This window comes from Penicillium atrosanguineum (genome assembly GCF_028827265.1).
Source record: "Penicillium atrosanguineum strain IBT 20685 chromosome Unknown utg000001l_segment0_segment0, whole genome shotgun sequence".
NCBI lineage: Eukaryota > Fungi > Ascomycota > Eurotiomycetes > Eurotiales > Aspergillaceae > Penicillium > Penicillium atrosanguineum.
Window position 1 is genome coordinate 870,797 of NW_026623133.1, and position 18,578 is coordinate 889,374.

Sequence of the window (18,578 nt, forward strand, 5' to 3'; positions counted from 1 at the left end):
TTTGATAGATGTTCGGGTGATGTGATCGCTTTGCCGCCACCGCCTGCTTTGCCAAGACATTTGCGGAGTGTAGATGGAATGACTGAGAAACAACCAGATCTTGATTTTCTGGCGGTCACAGGCTAGCAGCTTACGATATTGATGCTCTTTTACGCTCTACAGAATAGAAGGAATGTAGAATCGGAAATTTCAATTTGGGTATCCTATCCTGTCAATATGGGTATTTCGTGAACAATAATAACGTCCAAACTAGGTCTGGGATATCGGTTTAAACAAATCATAGTCGCGTAATTGAAACGCAAACGAAAACACATGAGCAGTTGAATCGCAAAGCTGCCTCGCATATGTATTGACAATGGAGCTCGTAGCTCCATTTCGTCACTGTTCAGGCCTCCACTACCTCACTGCTGTGAATTCTATTGCTGGGGTCGGTGCGGAGGCTGTTGATAATATTGCTGACCCTGAAGCTGCTGCATATGCGGAGGGTACTCCTGAGGGGACTGCGGGAATTGGGGATAAGTCGTATATGCCGGGTACATCGGATAGCTGGCAGGCACAGCATATTGCGTAGGCACGCGCTTCTCATCCTCGCCACCGACTTTGCTCCAGTTCATGCAACAGGTGAGAAGGCCAAAGTAGATACCTCCACAGAAGAAGAATTGGCAGACAGACACGGCGGTTGATAGATATTGAGGAGCACGCCCGTCGGCTGGAAGCCAGTAGCGCATGGCGATGACTGCCCACTTCATGTTTAGGGCGAACCAGAAGACGCTGCCAATTATGAGGGCGACCGCGGGCATCTGTATGCTATTATTACCACGTATTCATCAAGTTTGCAATGTTGAATGTGAACTCACTCTCGAGATAAAGCGATGGGATCCAGCCTTGACAGTCGCAAAGATGGACCACGCGAGGATCTCCAGTGAAATTAACCAGAAATAGATCGCTCGCGCACTTTCCACCTTGTTATATATTGTCCCAAGGTGATAATCGCTTGAACTCTGCACGAACGCCACCAGGTATCCGACATATAAGGCCCACGAAGCAACAGCCAGCGCAACCGCGAAAGCTAGAGCGATCCAGTGTATTACAACGGCAGCAGCGTATGGTCTGCCTGAGTCCGTGAGATGGCCGAGTAGCTTGTGGATGACGTTGTAGAAGACGAAAATGAGCATGCATTCGCTGAGCAGGAGGAAGAAGTCATAGAGGAACAAGTCGATTAGATAGTACTGGGTGACTGTAACGTCGGCCAGGAAGAGACTCTCCTCAATAATATCTAGAACCATGGCACTGAATTTTTTTCTGTTAGCACGTGTCGCTACGCAAAAGGCGATTCACATACATAAGCCAGGTAAAAAGAGAAGTGAGCACGCCCTTCAGCACACCTCTGTGGTTGCGGATCAAACATGCCCAGATGATACCGCAGATGAGGGCAGCCAGAGTCAGAACATCGAAAGCGAATTCAGCAATAAACAAAGACTTAGGCTGATCAAGCCTGTCTAATGAAAGTCGGTACTCTCTGCTCCACGGGTTCGAGTTACTATAGCCGTAGCTGTAGCGAGCGAAAAGCCCGTGCGAAGGCATGTTGGAGCGAGGCCGACCAATGTAAAAAGTATTCCAAAATACGTTTCAAACGAAGTTGTGAATTCCTCTCTAGCTACTGTTACTGCACAGGGTGTAATAGAGCAGGAGACTTGCGCAAAGGAGAAATCCACGCGCGGCGAGTCATCAGAGCTGGTTTTAACTCCCGTTTCCCCGGGCGTAATGCCCAGAGCCTCATGAACCCTTAGGAGAAGGCTAGCCAGTATATGTCGCTTCACTAAGGTTACTATTGGGCGGGAGCCTCGTTTAAGGCCATGTGAGACGCCCGGTAGCTTGGCGCGCAGTTCGTGGCTTTGGCCCCTTTTTTCCTGTTTGTGAGATACAATTATTTTTAGGCCCCGCGTGATATCCTTTTCATCTAGAATCATCTTATGACGAGTGATTTGGGAGCGACTGTTTGTTATACAGAGACTTCAGGTGGTGTCATCAGCTGGAGTCAAGATCGAGTCGAGTGGCGCCTGTGCCAGCGCATACGAGATCGTAAAGATGGTGGAGACGCTATAATTAGCCACGCAAATCATTGCACCTGCCCTAAGGATCCTTAGGAAGGTAGTTTAGGTCGGAGTATGGCGGGACGAACGCTTTTAAGACTCACGGCACCTCCGGTCACTCCACCTGCGATAGACCAGATTCAGCCGATTGCAGGGCAAAAGGCTGTGGCTTAGCATCACCGCCACCTGCAGCTGAGAAGCGTATGTCCCCAGAGTTGTCAGACCACACCGATCACGCCCCGATCAGGGAAGATCCTGGAGCCGACTCAGCTCTAGTCTTCCCGTTAACGTGTTTTCCCACCCGACCGATCGTCTACAGATCCCCGAAGTATAATTGTGCTCGCCACTGCGTCGCACGTCCGTCGCACGGCTGGACAGAGAATGAACCCACCGACAAAGATCTGTTTCAGCTCTAGTTCCTTTGTTCCAATTCCCAGTTCCCACGTTGCCCTAGGATCCACGACGTGATGGATCCCCCAGGATGCATGATGACCCGCCACTTGCAAACTGGTCCGCACCATCTGTCGAGATTTTGGCGGTCTTCAGGTCCAGAGCCCACCCGAAGTGCTCCCAGTTGCTTTGAGGGGAGCCCGGTAGTTCGGTTGTCCCCAGGTGGTTCGAGCTTTGGTCTTGCTAGGCTCCTGTTTTTGCCCTCCCCTGAGCTCCAGGGGGAAGATATAATATAAATAGTGACTAGCCACAAATTAAATTCCCCGTGTCGGGGGTTTTCATTTTCATCTTGTTTTTGTTTTTCTCTTTCTGTCGTGTTCCTTTGATGCCCGCATGCGGCTGCTCATCCGCATAACGCGCACAGTCGACATCATATCCCAACATTTGCCCCGCAAGAATCGGAATTTCCTGTCGATTTGGTTCTTCGCCTCATTCTTTTCATTCTCTGGGAACGAATGCTGTGGTCCCCTGTATCTCCGGCTTTCCCGTCTGACGATCCGCACAGACTCGGTTGGATTACTCTACAGTGAAGCGCAGTCCACCTAGAGGCATTGATTGACTCAGCATTGGACAGTCAGCACGATCGGTATCAATTCTCTATATAAGGCATAAGAAGCCCAGGAGTTGCCAGGCGTCTTCGAAGTCCAAAAAAATCTACTTCAACATGCCTCCAGACGGCTCCTCCTTCACAGCCTTGAACCTACCACCAGAGTTCAGTCTTCCGCAGTGCATGGAATACTTCACTCTAACAGCGGGTCCAAACACTGATCTATGGCGTAAGCCCCCCAACGGCGACACATCGACCGCGCCAATCGTATTCACTTCCCTACGACACCCATTCGTTGTAGCCGAAGTCACCGTCAGCGCCGACTGGGAAATGGAATGGGACCAAGGCGGCCTCGTCATCTACGCCGGCGCAGCGCCGCAGTCCTTCTCGGGTGCCCCGGCAATCACCACAGACCGCCGATCAGGCGTCCGGCCACCGTGCAAATGGGTCAAAGCTGGCATGGAGTTTTCATCAGGCACCGTCAATGCCTCCTCAACTAGCGCGACGGCAGATGGCGCCGACTGGTGCGTGTCTCCTGTTCAATCTGCCGAGGGACCTTGTGTTCAGTCTCTACGCATCAAACTCGAACGTATCGGTCATGCGCTTTGGGTTTGGTACCAAGTTCCTTCTGCTTCGCCGTTTGCTCGGAGCCCGGGGGCGGTGGGTTCTACGTGGACGAAGCTGCGGGAAGTCAATTGGTTCTTTTACGGTGTTGAAGATAAGTTTGTTCATGTTGGGATGTATGCGAGCCGGCCTATGAACTTAGGTCGCGGGCAGACTATGTTCGACGCGATGAATGGCTTGAGCCTGGATAGTTCGTTGGCGGCTGGATCTGCGGACGGGCTGGTTGTGGAGTTTGAAGATCTGGAAATATTTTAACGTGCAGCCCCCTTTTTGCTTCCACCTTTAGCTCGCTTTGTTTGGCTTTCCTATTCCCATGTCATGATACCTATTTCCCTACAGCATTTGAGCAAGCGAGTCTTGTGGCATGATCGGAGTCGAATTTGTTTGTGTCTGGATCTTTACTTGTTCCCTGTCTGTTGACTTTAATGACTTTGATTATACTTAATTAAATGTGGATTGAACTGTTTCATAAACTTCGATAGTTGCTTTGTGTGGCTGATGTGATGTGCTGTGTTTGGAGGTTTCGTGATTGCCGTGGCCGTAGCCGTAGCCCCTTGAAAGTTTGCACAAAATGAGGCTGCAGCCTTACACGCAACTCTTGAGTGTCATTAGCTATTTAAAAATAGACCAACTCTTCTTGACAGGCATGATTCTACCTTTCTGACACCTTTCCATGCATAAAGTCAGCAGTATGTCATTTTTTCAATGTGTGTCAGATAACGTGATGCTCGTCCAATATATACTTATCCCATGCAGCCTATTTTGTAGCATCTCAGGGACGCTTATTATCGTATAGAAAAACTACGCACATGACTATATATAGGCCAATGGCTGCATTCAAGTCCAGGGTCATGAAATGTTCTTCTTGTACCTATAAAATGCATGCACAAAGATGTAGACGGACCCGGACCTCTCCATCGCCAAGAAGTCCAAGGGATGAACCTAGGACCTCATATAAGTAGAACCATCCATTAAAAGACCTCGAGAGAGAAAGCAAGCCTCAGTTTTGACTAGGAGGAGTCATTGAGTATCAATAACACATCGCATCGTATTGTACCTTAACTGTTTGCGTCTAGGTATCAAACTCTTCCGCAACCTCCTAGGTAGCCGACACCGGCTATTGCAACCACGCAGCCACGTCGCACCCCAACCACGGACCTAGTAATACAACTCATCTCAGCGAATTGCTACACAGACAGTTATTCTGCAACCTCACTAAGATCATCTAAGATCTATATACTCAGATAATGAATTCATCTCCTTGATGTCATGCAGCTGAGTCAGCCGGCCCATGCGGAAACGCGCTACCCGAGGTCCCGGAGCTAGTGCAGGCTCTGCGCTGGGGATGCCGGGGATGTCAAGCTCCAAAGGCTGCTCCCATAGCTAGAAAATTATAGACCAAGCTAGCTCAGTCGACCGAATGTGATGAGTGGATTCAAATGGCTAAGCATTGACCGCCAATTGATGGTGGTTGTAGTGTTGTCGATGGGAGAAGATTACACGTAGCAGCCCCGAGGCGGGAATCGTCAAACTTGGAAGCAAGGGCGACTCCCCAGATTCAGCTGAACTGTTTGTGATGATTGAGCTTGGAGCTCCAATTCAGGGACTGATCGCGACAAGTCCAGAACTGAGATCTGGATGCCATCTCTACTGAAAGAGGCCAATCTACGATGAAATGCTCAAGAGGCAGAAGACGCAGGAAGAGCTATTAGGAAATGGTGATACAGCCGGAGGACGCAACACACAGAGTTTTGGTTTGGCTCTTGGAAGTCGGGATAGGTAGGCCATATAGACTCTATATGTACAGAAAGGAAAAGTTGTAGATGACGCTGAAAAGTAGTACATGGTAATACATCACGACCAGATACCCTCCCCGGCGGACAAAAGAAAAAAGGAGATCTTTTCTATTTGTTCCTTCAAAGCCCTTCGATCAAACGCTTAGACGTACTTGCACATCATGGCAACCATGAGATCGAAGAGACCCATGGCCTCGACGAAGGCGAAACCCAGAATGGCGTAGGAGAAGAGCTGGCCACGGAGAGCAGGGTTGCGGGAGACGGACATCAGGAGAGCGGCGAAGACGAGACCGATACCGATACCGGCACCACCGAGACCGATGGCGGCGGAACCCATACCCAGGTTCTTGGAGACCTCAACCATGGCGGTGGCGACCTCGGAGGAGTACTGGCGGCGGGCAGCGGACTGGAAGGCCTGGCGGGCGTTGGCCTGGAGGACGGTGGGAGCGGCGACGCGCTTGGGGGCACCGAAGGTAGCGGCGGGGGCCTTCTGGGTGAAGGTGCGCTTGGTGGCAGCGTTGAGCTGGAAGCGGGCGGCAGGGCGAGCGACCTTGGAGGTCTGGGCCATGGTGGAAGCCAGGCGCTGAGTGAAGACACGGGAGGCCATTGTGATGGTTGGAGAGGAGTTTGGAGGGAGGGTTGGTTATGGGATGGATAGGAACTTTTCAGGGAGAAAAAGCTGGGAAACTACGGAAGAAGGTCGTCCCAGGACATAAATACTCTACGGCACAATTTTCGCCCGTCCGCCTCCCGGTCGAGGCTAGTGCGCGTGTGAAAAAAGCCCTACTCTGTGCGGACGCCGGAGTATTTCACTCGCAAATCACCTTTACATGGAATGCTTACCTTGTATTTCAACAATCTTTCATTTCTTACAGGTATCGCAGGCTGGATTCGGGTTCGTTCGGGTCTACGTGTATGTTCGGATCCACCTGATATTCGTTCCCCAGAAGCAAATAAATTTCATCTAGTTGGTTTCCCCTGCATCAATGTTTCAATTGTTTGTGATTAGATCGAGAGTGACCCTTATTTTCACAGTTAGGGGGTGGGAAGGGAAGGGGGAATGGGAATGAGCAAACGAGCTCAGAGTAAGCTTCCCAAATTTTTTTTTCTCACCCTTCCCTGCAGTGGATCATCATGTTCTAATCGAGTGGGTCCCAGATCCACAGACCCACATCTGTTACACCAATCATAATGGTATCGGCACCCTAAAACAGACGCTAGGTTTCCAGATTTCTTCCCGGCGTCGCCAAAACCGGGCCGACTCGGATTCCAGGTCCACTAAATACGGATTCACTGGGCAACCAACATCCCCGGGAGCCACTTGGTCGGTTGAAAGGAGGGTCAGGTGGATATTCCTACCCTCCCTTTCCTCGGAAATCAACTTCACCGAGTGGTCTAATTGGGAACACGTAATTTGGACAGACCGGATCTTGCCCTCTTCGGACTACTTGCTTGCTCGGCTCGTCAGTTTTCCCAGCCATCGCACGCTGGTGCAGCCACGGGCCCGAGGCATGCTTTTATAGGTTTTCCGCAGGAGCGCGAAAATTTCAGGGAAAAATTAATATGGATATGGACTCCTAAATTCCAGTCCACCCCCATCGGCCTCCACCCTAAGGATTCCGGGTCCGCCAGAACCGGATCACAATATTACCTATCCGGGACCCCCCGGCCAAGGAACCGCTGACAGACTGACACGCCTATCATAAAGGGCTCTTTTCATAGATGCAGCCCGATACCTTTGACATGCATCGGAGCACCCCTATGCTCCCATGCGAGGGCTTATAAAACGTCGCACAGGGATCCGGAGGCTGAAGAGGCTCATTCCGGGATAATTCGAACTGCTGCAGTCGGATCTTGGCGGACCCACACAAGCTCTATCGGGATTGCCGGCACCGTTAACACCCTTGCGGTATCCTACTCCCAACTACATTATATGTTGAAAATAACAATGAAATAAAAAAAAATAGCTTTAATTTGAATGGCAGCTTGCTAGGGACATCCGGCTACTTTAATGGTGATGGAAGTGGTGGAAGTGCCCCAGGGGACGAGAGGAAGATCCAGGGGCCGCGTGTCGGGTGTTTTAGGGTACGGGTAAAATTACAATACGGTATCCATCGATCCGACTCATCAAGGCATCATCGACCAGAGACCCGCCGTGAGGTCATGCTGGAATTACTTGGCGAGAAGAGGACAGCTGGCTACTTCTTTCCTATCTAGCCAATTGAGGGATCATCTCTTTGATATGCGCGGAAAATACATCCATGCAGGGGGCGTAACATCTGTAGCTGTTGCATAGCAACAAATGTCTGTCTCTAACGACGGGTTATACGGGACTACGGAGACCTGTAGCCGGAATCCCCTGTCCCAGTCTCGTCCAGGTGATGAATCTAATCCACTTGATGGGGCAGTGGAGCCCTTCAATACAGGGGGGGTGGTATCAGCTCTGTTAACAGGTACCGACACAGCTGAATTTCAAGAGACGCGTCGCGGCAGAAACATGTCGATTCAGGGTAATTTCGAACCCAAGCTCTGCTGGGGTTGTTTGTATTGTTGGTCTGAGCTGTTGAGCTGGTTCCCAAGGGTAACGGCTCTCGAGGGTTTAAGCTCCCACGAGAAGCCACGATCTGGCATGCTGGGCATAGCGGCTGTAGATCTGAGTATCGTCGAGATAGGGATGGACATACCTAGATGTACATGCTTGAATCTGAAGCCGAAGCCGAAAGCCAAAGCCAAAGCCAAAGCTCCCTTTGATTCACGATTCTCGATTCAGGAGGTCCGGACCCATAGGCTGCCTGGGGCCAACATCTGTTTGCCCTACGTCGAAAGCCACAACGGGGGCTCTCCAGGTACAACACTAGTATCGGTGCCACACACATTCTCGATGAGCTTTCCCCAGCTTCCTTGAGATCCACTCCTTGCTACACCCGGCATAGCGTGCTTTGATTATTTTTATATTTGTGCGATCATTATTTCACAATAATCTAGAACGGAGTATGGCCACATTTTGATTGATGGACCCACGCAGCCAAGCTTTGTAGGTGTATGTGACATTTTCAATTGTGCGGAAATCGATCTAATGTTGGGCTGGCCTGGTGCAGTTGATAACTCATAGCGAGATCTCCCCATCGGGCTGCCCCGGTGAACCACGACCTGTCTAATCAGAAGATGAAAAGCAAAATCTAGCACATGCTCATCTAGCAGTTCTCATTGGTCATATCAAAAGAAAGACGCTCTCACAGTGCCAAATTTTTTGGCCATCAAAGACTGGGGAGCGCTGTCAGCTACGTCAGCTTATTGCCATCACTTCCTAATACTTTCCACATCATCCCTCAAGCAAGGGAAAGCAGCGTCATGATCTGGGATTGCAGGTCTGTTGTGAAAGCAGGGTATGGACCGATCTCGATATTCACAGCTCTAGGATGGATCGTCTTGTGAATTGCAATTGAATTTCCCACTATGCTTGCCATAAGAACTACTTCTATCTTGTCGCTCAAGAACCTATGTTAAGTTGTGTAATCCTAATGATCTCCTCGCAGGGAGAACCGTCATTTGATTATTGGCGGCGGGAGTAATATCCTGCTACCCGAAGAGCAGTACAATGACATTATTTTGAAGAATGAGATTCAGGGCGTTGAGGTCGTATCTTAAGATGGTACTCGCACAGTGCTGCGAGTCGGCGGGGTTGAGTGGTCTTCGCTGGTGGAATACTGCATCAACCATGATCTCGGTAGCGTGGAGATACTCTCACTGATACCGGGGACCGTTGGTGCAGCACCGATTCAGAGCATCGGTGCGTATGGTATCGAGCTCAGTGATGTTTTGGTGAGTGTAGAGATAGCCGATCTCTGAAGCGTAATGTGGATGATATTGGTAAATGTCTTTGAATCTATAGAGGGCCTCACCCCCACTTTGGAAACCCGCTGAATTTTCACACATTCATCCATCTCAAGCATCTGGCTTTTAGACGCGTTGACTCGACTGGTTTCATTCAATCCTGAGCGGCTTCCCTTTCACCCTGTCTCCCTTCACAACATCCTACGAGGAAGACAACACCGCACTTTTGACATCAAGCGTACTAGTTTTACTAGTTTGTCAAGAGGGAGAGAAAAATCAAATCAAATCAGCGATCTGTTCACATTTACCAAAAGCTGATACGAAACCATGGCTTCCGAACCAAGTGACCAGTCCTAAAGTCGCCCTCCTGGGCTGGCTCCAACTTTCAGAAGCAGCAAGCCTCAAACCTAACTCATCGACAGGAATCGAACAAGAAAATCAACTCAATCAGCACAGTGAGTGCTATCAGTGAGTCGGGTGACTAAATTTCACGAGAAGTATTGTACCGCCGCTGATTCCTGGGTTTCTAGATGCCCCAGAGGCAGCTCTCGAATCCTCTAAAGCAGGCAGCCTCTAAAGTGACGATTCGAACCAGAAACCGATGCCATGGATGGAATTCGGATAGTTTCGATAAATGCATGGGAGAGAATGATGACAAAGACCCAGTCCGTTCCCGAATTTATTAATAACCGAACCATGGGGAGAAAAGAGCACATCGAAAGAAGTGTCCAGAAAGAAGTCATGACAAAGGTCAAAAGCGAGAGCGACTGGACCTATGACATGTTCACAAAGCAGGGACAAGTAATCACGAAGCTTGTGGAGAAGAACGAGGAGCTTGGCATCGAGATCGAGACGCATGCCAGGAAGATTCGGAAGCTCGAAGGCCGCTACGATGAAGTCAACGCCAAATTGATCCACCACCAGGCACACGTCGATAAGAATATTGAATAGCATAACGAGAATATCAACGGCTTCAAGTCGCTCGCCTGGCAGCTTTCTGCGACTCAGAGGAGTCAATATGAATGGCTCTCGAAACTCAATGAACAGGGCGACCAAAGCAATACTCAGCTAATGCTACAAGCCGATCGGATATTTGAGCTTCAGGAACAGAGCAGCAAAGCCATTCTCAAGTGTTCAGCCCACACGGATGAGATTGCCCAACTCGAACGGCACTTCAACGCCAAACTGGCGCTGCACGCCGAAGAACTGCTGGAGCTCAAGAAGCCAAACGGTCAGCTTTTTGAAGCACTGAAGGTCCACAGCGACGAAAACAATAAGCTCAAACATCGAGGCGAAGATTTCACCATCCAGTGTCCCCACTCTGTCAGTGATGCCGAAAGCATGACCACGCCCAAGTCCCCACCCAAAGATATCAATAAGACAATCTTCCGTGACTTCATGGCAATGTAGATGAAACTCATGCAACAGGAGATGGCCCAAGGAATCTATAAAAGCCCTGTCCCAACCAATATCATCAGGAACGATCACAGACGCTTCTCCGTCGACGATGTGCGAGACTCCGCGCGGTCTCGCTCTATTCAGCCACCAGGGTCTCGTGCGGTAAACCAGTCCCCGTTCCGGTTGTACCAGGATCGGGATGCTCCGATTTACCATGCCAGAGGCCCCATGGACTCCACAATTGCTCAGCAGGTATCGCCGGACCGGAGTCGGAATTCGTCACCTAACGGGAACGAGCGACAATTTTGATCTAAAAATGGGATGACTGGGTCGCCTTTGCTTGCACTATCGTCGTTTAGAAGTAGAAAAAACGCGCATATTGGCCATTTTATTGCTTTCAATTGTGAGGATGGTTGATATAATGCAGTGCTTTGATGTGACTTTTCACATCATGCAGGTAATTGCCATAGGAAGTCAAGATCCAAATCAACACCATCCATACGAACCCCAAAGTCTCCCTCATATGGGCCAAAAGGTGCCATAGACGGATCAAAAGGTAATGATAGCCAGTCGTTGAAATCAAAATTAGAGAAGTTATCTAAGCTTATTTCGTTCTCCGTGCCTTGTTGATGAATAGGCTGCGCGTGTGGTGGCGCTGTTTCGGGCAGCTGCAAAGCCCTTCCAGGATCACTCGACTGTGTTTTCTGGAGAGAGCCCGTTTGATGTGAGGAAACAAGGCTTCTCCGGAGCTTTGAGGCCTGTATCTTCAGCAAGATAGCGTATTGGGCCTTCAAATGGACATCGTCTTGGTTATCGTCCTGGAGAGCGCAAATAGCCCGGTCGAGTATCTGCAAAGCTTCTTGCAGCTTGCTGTTGCGAACCCCCAATGCCAGAGCTTTCATCAAGAATATAGAAGAGCTAATTGTGCGAAACAGGAGTCTCATGGGTGAGTAATGTAGGGAGCCCGCTGTTCCCAGCGCGGCCACCTTTCCCAGAGTCTGACAGCAGCCATCGATCACCTCTTCAATGAAGCCATACTCTCGGACAGTCATGTTTGTCTGCCGTGCCTTTTCGATGAAGGGGTAATCAATTGTAGACCCGCTTTGCAAACTGTTTTGCTCTAGAACCTTTTGCACAATTTTCTGCATGCCAACCGAGTTGATCAGTATACGGAGGTGCTGATATTCTATGAAAAGAATTTCCATAAAAGGGGACTCCATGAAATTAGTACTGAGATTCTGGCGATGCCAATCAGAAAGTAGCATTTGTTTTCCTTCGAGAATAGAAACAAAACTCCCCGGTGATCTGGTCCCCGACGTCGTATTCACCAGAGGAGAGAGCTCAGCCATAGTTGAACAAGTCAATCTCGTGAGTTTAATCCACGAATTCATGAAGGATAACCATATGTGATCAATTGGACCTAGTATTGTCGAGTCAGGAGGCGAGACCTCTACCTCGGGTGAAATGGGCGATGTGCACCCGATGCGAGTGGACAAGACATTAATGTAGACGAACAACAAGCTTGGGAGACGTTGGCGGCGCAGCTCAAGATGTTCCAAATATATTGCTGCGTCTATCCGAACAAGATCGTCTGGTTTCGGTAGTCGTTTGGTGGGGCCAAACGCGCCTAGTTCGTGAGCGAGAGCTAAAGCGGAGCTGAGAACCATCCAAGACATGCGCTCAAACCGCTTTGTCGGCTCCACGACATCCTCTCTCCATCTGTCGGACACAGGTGTCTCCTCAGTCGGCAAAGGTGGGTCTCGGGCATCGAGATGTGACATGAGGAAATCGGAATCCCAACCATCCGCCTCCGGGGGGTATTGCAGTGCTCGCGGGTGCCACTCGGAAAGCAATATCAATGCCTCAATGCTCCCAATATTCCGTGTCTTGGCTTTTGATATCTTCTCCTGACCAAGACTCAAGCGTAGAAGTAAATGTTGACAATGTTGCCACAGGCGCTGATGGATGAAGAAGGCTCGAGAAGAGCTGCCGACTCCTGCTAGTGTATGGTATCGCGAGGAGATCATTAGGATTACACAACTTAACATTGGTTCTTGAGTGACAAGATAGAAGTGGTTCTTATGGCAAGCATAGAAGTCAGTCAAGATGGGAGAAAGCGGGTTTAGGTTTGCAAAAAAACTACCGGGGCAAGGTTAGTATGAGCCGTTATGGCGCCGCACCGCAGTGCGATCGAAAGGGGCGCCGATTTACAGATCCACAAGACTCATAGCTTCTTTAGCTGTAAACCAGCCCATTTTGACGAAACGATGAGCATTCCAAATTTGGACGGTGTCCATTTCATTCGGGGTCTGCGATATCTGCGTGTTATATGGTTCTCGTCTGGCCGGTGCATCTCGTGGTTCTTCGCAAAGAGCTGCTTCGAAGAGGATACTCATAGCATCTTTGTTATTGGATACCACTCTCTGTAACATAGATGCAGGTAAACCCTCATCCTGAGTCTCGGGTTGGGCAAGGGAAGCCGACTGTGAACTACTAATTCCGTCATTAGATGATACTTTGGCCCAATGAACTTCTATCTAACCTCGGTATACTGTTTCTCAATATCCGCGATCTTCTAAGGGGCTGTGACTCCACGCCATTCTTTGAAGGTCGAGACCACGGTTTCTTGGAGCTGAAAACGCAGTTGAGCTGCTGTCTGTTGCATCGGATGCATTTGTCGCCGTCTCCCGGCAGGCATTTCACCTTTCGTCGAGCGCATGGTGTGCACGCCTTGTATGCACGCTGGAACTCATGATCGATCACAGCTCTGCTGTGCGGCGGACGTTTTTCCATGACGGCGTAAAAGATGGAAGATGGATATGCGGGGGAAGGTGCGGCCTTTTGAAATACCCGCGGGTGGGTCCGGTCTCCCCCGATGACATTGCACGCGTTATATGGACAATGGCCATGTTTACTGAAGGCTGTCCTTCTATTTATCAAGTTCTGCAAAGATACTATATTCAGAAGCTTGAATATTTCTCTTCTGCAAGAAGTTATGATGGGTCAGGTCTATGTACTGATGTAGCGGCGACCGCTGATCTCTCATGTCACCGTCCTGAGGCATGAAAATTTGAAAGAGGAATTTGCTTTCATCCTAATGTAGCAAATGGAGATTAAAATAACAAATTTGGTCATGTTCCGACCGTAGTCAATCTTGCAAATCCGGTCATATCAAGTCGAGTCAAATCAAGTCAAGTCAAGTATCGGAAGTTAGGATGATCGCCTCCCTCGGTCACATCGACCCTGTCGTTTTCGTTGACTGGCCCATAGAGACGATCTTTTTTTTGTTCTCCAAGGTCAAAGAAACGTGCAGTCCCATGGCCAAAACAGCGATTAGGCCAGTGAAAGCACAACCAAGGGCGCACCCTTTCGTATACAGGGGTGCATCGGCATCAGGAAAGACGGAGCTGCTGATCAAGCTAGAGCACTGTCCAAATATGGCTAACATGGCCATACCAGCGCCCTTTTTACTATCCCCACCCTGATTATTTAATAGCCAGGTGATATTGATGGAGAGCGAGGGGAAAATTCCACACGTCGCGAGCCAGACGCCAGCATAGCGTGTGGCTGTATTTGACTCGTCCTGCACACAGGTCAGAATGAGGTAACCAGCTGTACCCATTAAAGCAAAAAAGGTGACCACATAGCCACGATTTCCCCATCGATCTGATACCAAAGCAGCGGCAACGCAGCAGAAAAACGAAGCAAGATAAGGTGGGGCTGCCAGCCCTTGCGCATTTATTGACGTATAGCCCATGTTCGTTAAGATTGTTGGTAGAAAATTTGATAGACCCGAGAACGAATAGTTGCAGCAAAAATGTATGACCATGTGGACGTAATTTTTGTAGTCGGTCAATCCTTGGAAGACTTGGCTCCATTGCATTTTTCCCTTTGCTGTTCTATCAACAGTCTGAAGACGCTCGACGGCTTCGGTTTGCTCAGTTTCACTGAGAAATTTAGCCGATCCTGGGGAGTCTGGAAGGAAGAGGAATACAACTATCGAGAAAAGAATTGTAGGAGCTCCCTCTGCCAGAAATTAGCTATGAAGCCTTGGAGCATACAAATTGATTTCGTTTACCAATGATGAATAGGTACCGCCATGGCTCTAATGAGCCGTTGATCTGGGTGATGCCATATGCGAGAGCTGATGCAAAGCAATTCGCCACCGGAGACATGCCAAGAAGCAGTGACAAGCGGAAACCTAGCTCTCTTCTTTGGTAAAACAAGGAAAGAAAATAGGGTGCACCACAGCCAAAGACAGCTTCAAAAATACCAAGTAAACATCGACAAGCGACCAGTTGCGAAAAGGTATTGACTGCACCGCTGCACATTGCCGCTGCACCCCAGCTTAAACACGATTTCAGCATGAAGAAAACCACAATATAGCGTAAGTTGAACATACCAAATGCACAACGATGCGATGTAAGCGTGTGCCGGGAGAATCTTCCACATGATCGTCGTCCACTCGAATATGATATAACAGATGTAGAATGAGTAAAGCACCCAAGACCATTGACGAGCGGTTAGGTTGAGGTCCTTGTCCATTCCCACGGCTTTAGCATTACCAATATTTCCTGTTCCATGTGTGAGATGGTATGCGTGAAATAGCCATATGGGTGAGTGGCGTCTTTCACTTACCTCTGTCAAGATAGGACAGGACGTAGAGAATACAAACAATGGGAAGGACCCGGCGATCGAACTGGATCAATGTCAGATTGGCTTGGTCTTCAAGAGAAAACTTGAGCTCACCTTCTTTCGAATAATAGACTGTCGGTCATCGGGGACCATAATTTGAACATCGCCTTTTCCAGCGGCAGTACTTTCAAAGTGTTGACAACTGGGCAGCTGCTCTGGATCTTTGTATTTCGACATGATGCTTTACTCGATCAGTGCAAGTAAGAAGAGTTGAAAAGAAGGTCTTTCCTCAGCTAATGTGGAAGGGAAGAAGGGAACTAAATTATCTTTCTCTCTTCGCATATAAATTGCCGCTCACCAAGGAAATCATTAATGGTTGCTGAGGCGTACCAATTAAGAAAATCTGGGGTACCCCACAGGCATAGGGGCACCAATAACTGCCGACATGCTAGGTTCCCCGCGTTGATTGACTTCGTAGCATAGAGCCAAATGTATATGATGATCTTGTGATTGGACCCGGTGATCCGCTCTCCCTGCCTGCAAACCCTCGGTATGATTGAGTCGAGCGGGGGAACCAGCCGCGGACGGATAGTGCCAAATACCCGCGTTGAAGTATCCGCTGCATGCATCGCTGGGGCAACTTGCAGATGACATTTTGCCGATATCGCATTCATATCCATAACTTAAAAGGCTCTGCATCTCTCATTTCAACTTCATCTTTTGAGTACCAAGCAAAAGCAAAACCACCCAAGATGTCTGCAAGCACTGTCCCCTATCCGTTCCAATTCGAAGCTCCCGAGAGCTCTGGCCCGCAGGATGGAAGTAACACGACCGTGAACTTGACTTTGAAAAATGTTCGAGGAAGAATCCCATTTGAGCAGACATCGCGTCTGCGCACGATGATGCTCGAGGCTCGCAACGATCCCACCAAAATTCTCGCGCACGCATGCACCTATGACGGGCTCTCTTCGCGCCTGGTCGAGGAGGCGGGATTTCCCCTAGTCTTCTTAGCGGGATATGCTGTGGCCTCAGCATACGGGCTCCCCGATGCAGGATATATCTCAATGCCTGAGCTTTGCGACAAGATCCAAGAGGCATACCGTCAAGTGTCCATCCCCATTATGGCCGATGGAGACACCGGGTACGGAAGCCCTATGAATGTGAAGCGAACTGTTGAGAGCTTTGCAGCTGCAGGTGCAGCTGGTGCTATGATTGAAGACCAGCAGTGGCCGAAGCGTAAGTGAAGATCGACTTCAAATCCGTTGGAAACATCACATTGACCATGTCCAGGTTGCGGACACACCAAAGGAAAGAGCGTCGTCTCCCGTGAAGAGGCCTATGCTCGAATTCAGGCTGCAGTTGATGCCCGTAATGAAGGGAGAGATATATTCATTCTTGCCCGCACGGACGCATTGATGCATGGCTGGGATGAAGCCATGACTCGCGCCAAAGAGTTCAAACGTATTGGTGTCGACGCTATCTTTATCGAGGCTCTTCCCGATCGCAATGCCATGAAGCGATGTGCGCAGGAAATTGATATTCCGATCTTTGCAAACATTATTGAGGGTGGAAAGACCGAGAATCTCTCTGCCACGGAGCTCGCGGAGCTGGGATACAGCGCGGTCGCGTATCCTTGGACATTGGTGGCGGCTCACCTGAAAAGTGTTCGTGAGGCTTTGGATGGGCTCAAGAGGAGCATGACTGTGGGCGCTCCTCCCATGATTTTGACTTACGATGAGGTCTGCGAAGGCGTTGGGTTCAACAAATACTGGGTAAGTTTCATTCTCACATCGCATTTCGAATGTCGTCAGAAAATAGCTAATCACACCTTACACAGGACCAAGAGGAGAAGTACAAGTTCTAGAGCAGATATCTCACTCGCATGTTCTCCTTTACACCTTTAGTCAAATATGCCATTGTGCTTCAGTGTTTCGTTGACCTTGGAACCAAATGTAGATGTACCATGGCTTTCATCTGCTAGACCCTGACGGACCCCTCAAAGTCGAACGTAGATAGGATCATTCGACGTACACCAAGAAACCAAAAATTTAATTTTAACGCGCAAAAAGGGGTTCGCACGTTCTGTCCTTCGCTTCCAAATAGCTTCATCGGTGCTTTCGTTCCACCAATCTTCTGATTGTCTATTTCGATGGGCATCCCCATTCCATCCATGAGCGGCGTTGCCCATAGCTACATAAAGTCAGCTGCAGTCAATGATTGGTTAAAAGTATGCCGGTCTCTGTAGTAATTGAATGTCCCATGTCTGCATTATCTACCTGGAACAGAGAAAATACTCAGTGAAGACAATATCTAGGGAAATTTCAGTTGCGACTCAGACCACATCCAACACAGAGACTGTCTACTTCAATGTTTCGAGACAGATCATTGAAATATCTTCAGGGGTCAATGTATGCTGGCTTTCAAAAGATCTGAATGACGAATGCCAAGGAAACATCATAAGAAGCCGAGCCGGAAGGAATTTTTTTCGAATAAATAAAGGATGGTCTATCAATTTTTCCCTTCACAATCGACAAAATGGCCCTCAGCGTATATTTTTGGTCCTTTTTGTTCCACAGATGTTGCTTACACAGCTTCTGAGCCCCTAAAAACCGATTTAAGTCATATGTTATTAAAGGACCCAACATTCCGGCAACCTAGGGCTAGATTAATGGAATCAACAACCCTCAGGGGGGTCAGAGGCCTTTCCAAATTATGGACCTCAAGATGGACCGGTGAGAATTCTACAAGCTTGGAAAAATCTCTTGAAATTACAGGCCAGGTGATTGCCTCATAAAGTACAGGTGCCTCGTGGCACCTTCAGCACCAGAAGCTTTTTACCGGACTTGTTTTTGTACAGCCTGACCGCTGTTGCCCTCTGCCTTCTTTGAGATACATTGTAGTTTTAAATTTCTCTTCTTCACTCTCTGTTCTTTTTTCTCTTGTCCTTTCACTTTCCTTGCGTATTCCGTTACGGCGGGTCTTGTTAGAGAGTTTTGGGGATTGTTTGGTCACCTAGGATCGCATAATAAAACGCGCTAATCCATATTAGGTTACTCTATAAACAAGCTCAGCTAAGCCTTAACGTGACTAGGAGAGCGCCACTTCATCGATACTTCACTGGTGTAGTGATCCAGTGGATAGCGCGAGCCTAACCCCGCTCAGTAAGAGATACCTTCTGCCCCTCTACCCCTCTCTCCTCCT

General features: G+C 49.1%; 7 protein-coding genes across 7 annotated transcripts; 3 read left to right on the forward strand and 4 right to left on the reverse strand.

Annotated features, from left to right (window-relative positions):
• Positions 1 to 416: 416 nt before the first annotated feature.
• Positions 417 to 1,584, reverse strand: N7443_000327 (uncharacterized protein; the record flags this gene model as incomplete). Its single annotated transcript, XM_056880383.1, has 3 exons — positions 417 to 800; positions 858 to 1,290; positions 1,343 to 1,584. The coding sequence occupies 3 exons, from the start codon at positions 1,582 to 1,584 to the stop codon at positions 417 to 419; spliced, it is 1,059 nt and encodes a 352-aa protein (XP_056745621.1).
• A 1,623-nt stretch (positions 1,585 to 3,207) lies between these two features.
• N7443_000328 (uncharacterized protein) lies at positions 3,208 to 3,969 on the forward strand (the record flags this gene model as incomplete). Its single annotated transcript, XM_056880384.1, has 1 exon — positions 3,208 to 3,969. The coding sequence occupies one exon, from the start codon at positions 3,208 to 3,210 to the stop codon at positions 3,967 to 3,969; it is 762 nt and encodes a 253-aa protein (XP_056745622.1).
• Positions 3,970 to 5,652: 1,683 nt separating this feature from the next.
• On the reverse strand, positions 5,653 to 6,117 carry N7443_000329 (ATP synthase subunit C family protein; the record flags this gene model as incomplete). The annotated part of the gene is made up of 1 exon (XM_056880385.1): positions 5,653 to 6,117. The coding sequence occupies one exon, from the start codon at positions 6,115 to 6,117 to the stop codon at positions 5,653 to 5,655; it is 465 nt and encodes a 154-aa protein (XP_056745623.1).
• A 3,923-nt stretch (positions 6,118 to 10,040) lies between these two features.
• N7443_000330 (uncharacterized protein) lies at positions 10,041 to 10,754 on the forward strand (the record flags this gene model as incomplete). The annotated part of the gene is made up of 2 exons (XM_056880386.1): positions 10,041 to 10,274; positions 10,296 to 10,754. The coding sequence occupies 2 exons, from the start codon at positions 10,041 to 10,043 to the stop codon at positions 10,752 to 10,754; spliced, it is 693 nt and encodes a 230-aa protein (XP_056745624.1).
• A 437-nt stretch (positions 10,755 to 11,191) lies between these two features.
• On the reverse strand, positions 11,192 to 12,790 carry N7443_000331 (transcription factor domain-containing protein; the record flags this gene model as incomplete). The annotated part of the gene is made up of 1 exon (XM_056880387.1): positions 11,192 to 12,790. The coding sequence occupies one exon, from the start codon at positions 12,788 to 12,790 to the stop codon at positions 11,192 to 11,194; it is 1,599 nt and encodes a 532-aa protein (XP_056745625.1).
• A 1,184-nt stretch (positions 12,791 to 13,974) lies between these two features.
• N7443_000332 (putative MFS transporter) lies at positions 13,975 to 15,614 on the reverse strand (the record flags this gene model as incomplete). Its single annotated transcript, XM_056880388.1, has 5 exons — positions 13,975 to 14,768; positions 14,821 to 15,089; positions 15,145 to 15,316; positions 15,381 to 15,441; positions 15,492 to 15,614. 5 exons carry the CDS (start codon positions 15,612 to 15,614, stop codon positions 13,975 to 13,977), a joined length of 1,419 nt encoding a protein of 472 aa, XP_056745626.1.
• A 515-nt stretch (positions 15,615 to 16,129) lies between these two features.
• Positions 16,130 to 17,241, forward strand: N7443_000333 (isocitrate lyase/PEP mutase family protein; the record flags this gene model as incomplete). Its single annotated transcript, XM_056880389.1, has 3 exons — positions 16,130 to 16,613; positions 16,668 to 17,149; positions 17,215 to 17,241. The coding sequence occupies 3 exons, from the start codon at positions 16,130 to 16,132 to the stop codon at positions 17,239 to 17,241; spliced, it is 993 nt and encodes a 330-aa protein (XP_056745627.1).
• Positions 17,242 to 18,578: the final 1,337 nt, after the last annotated feature.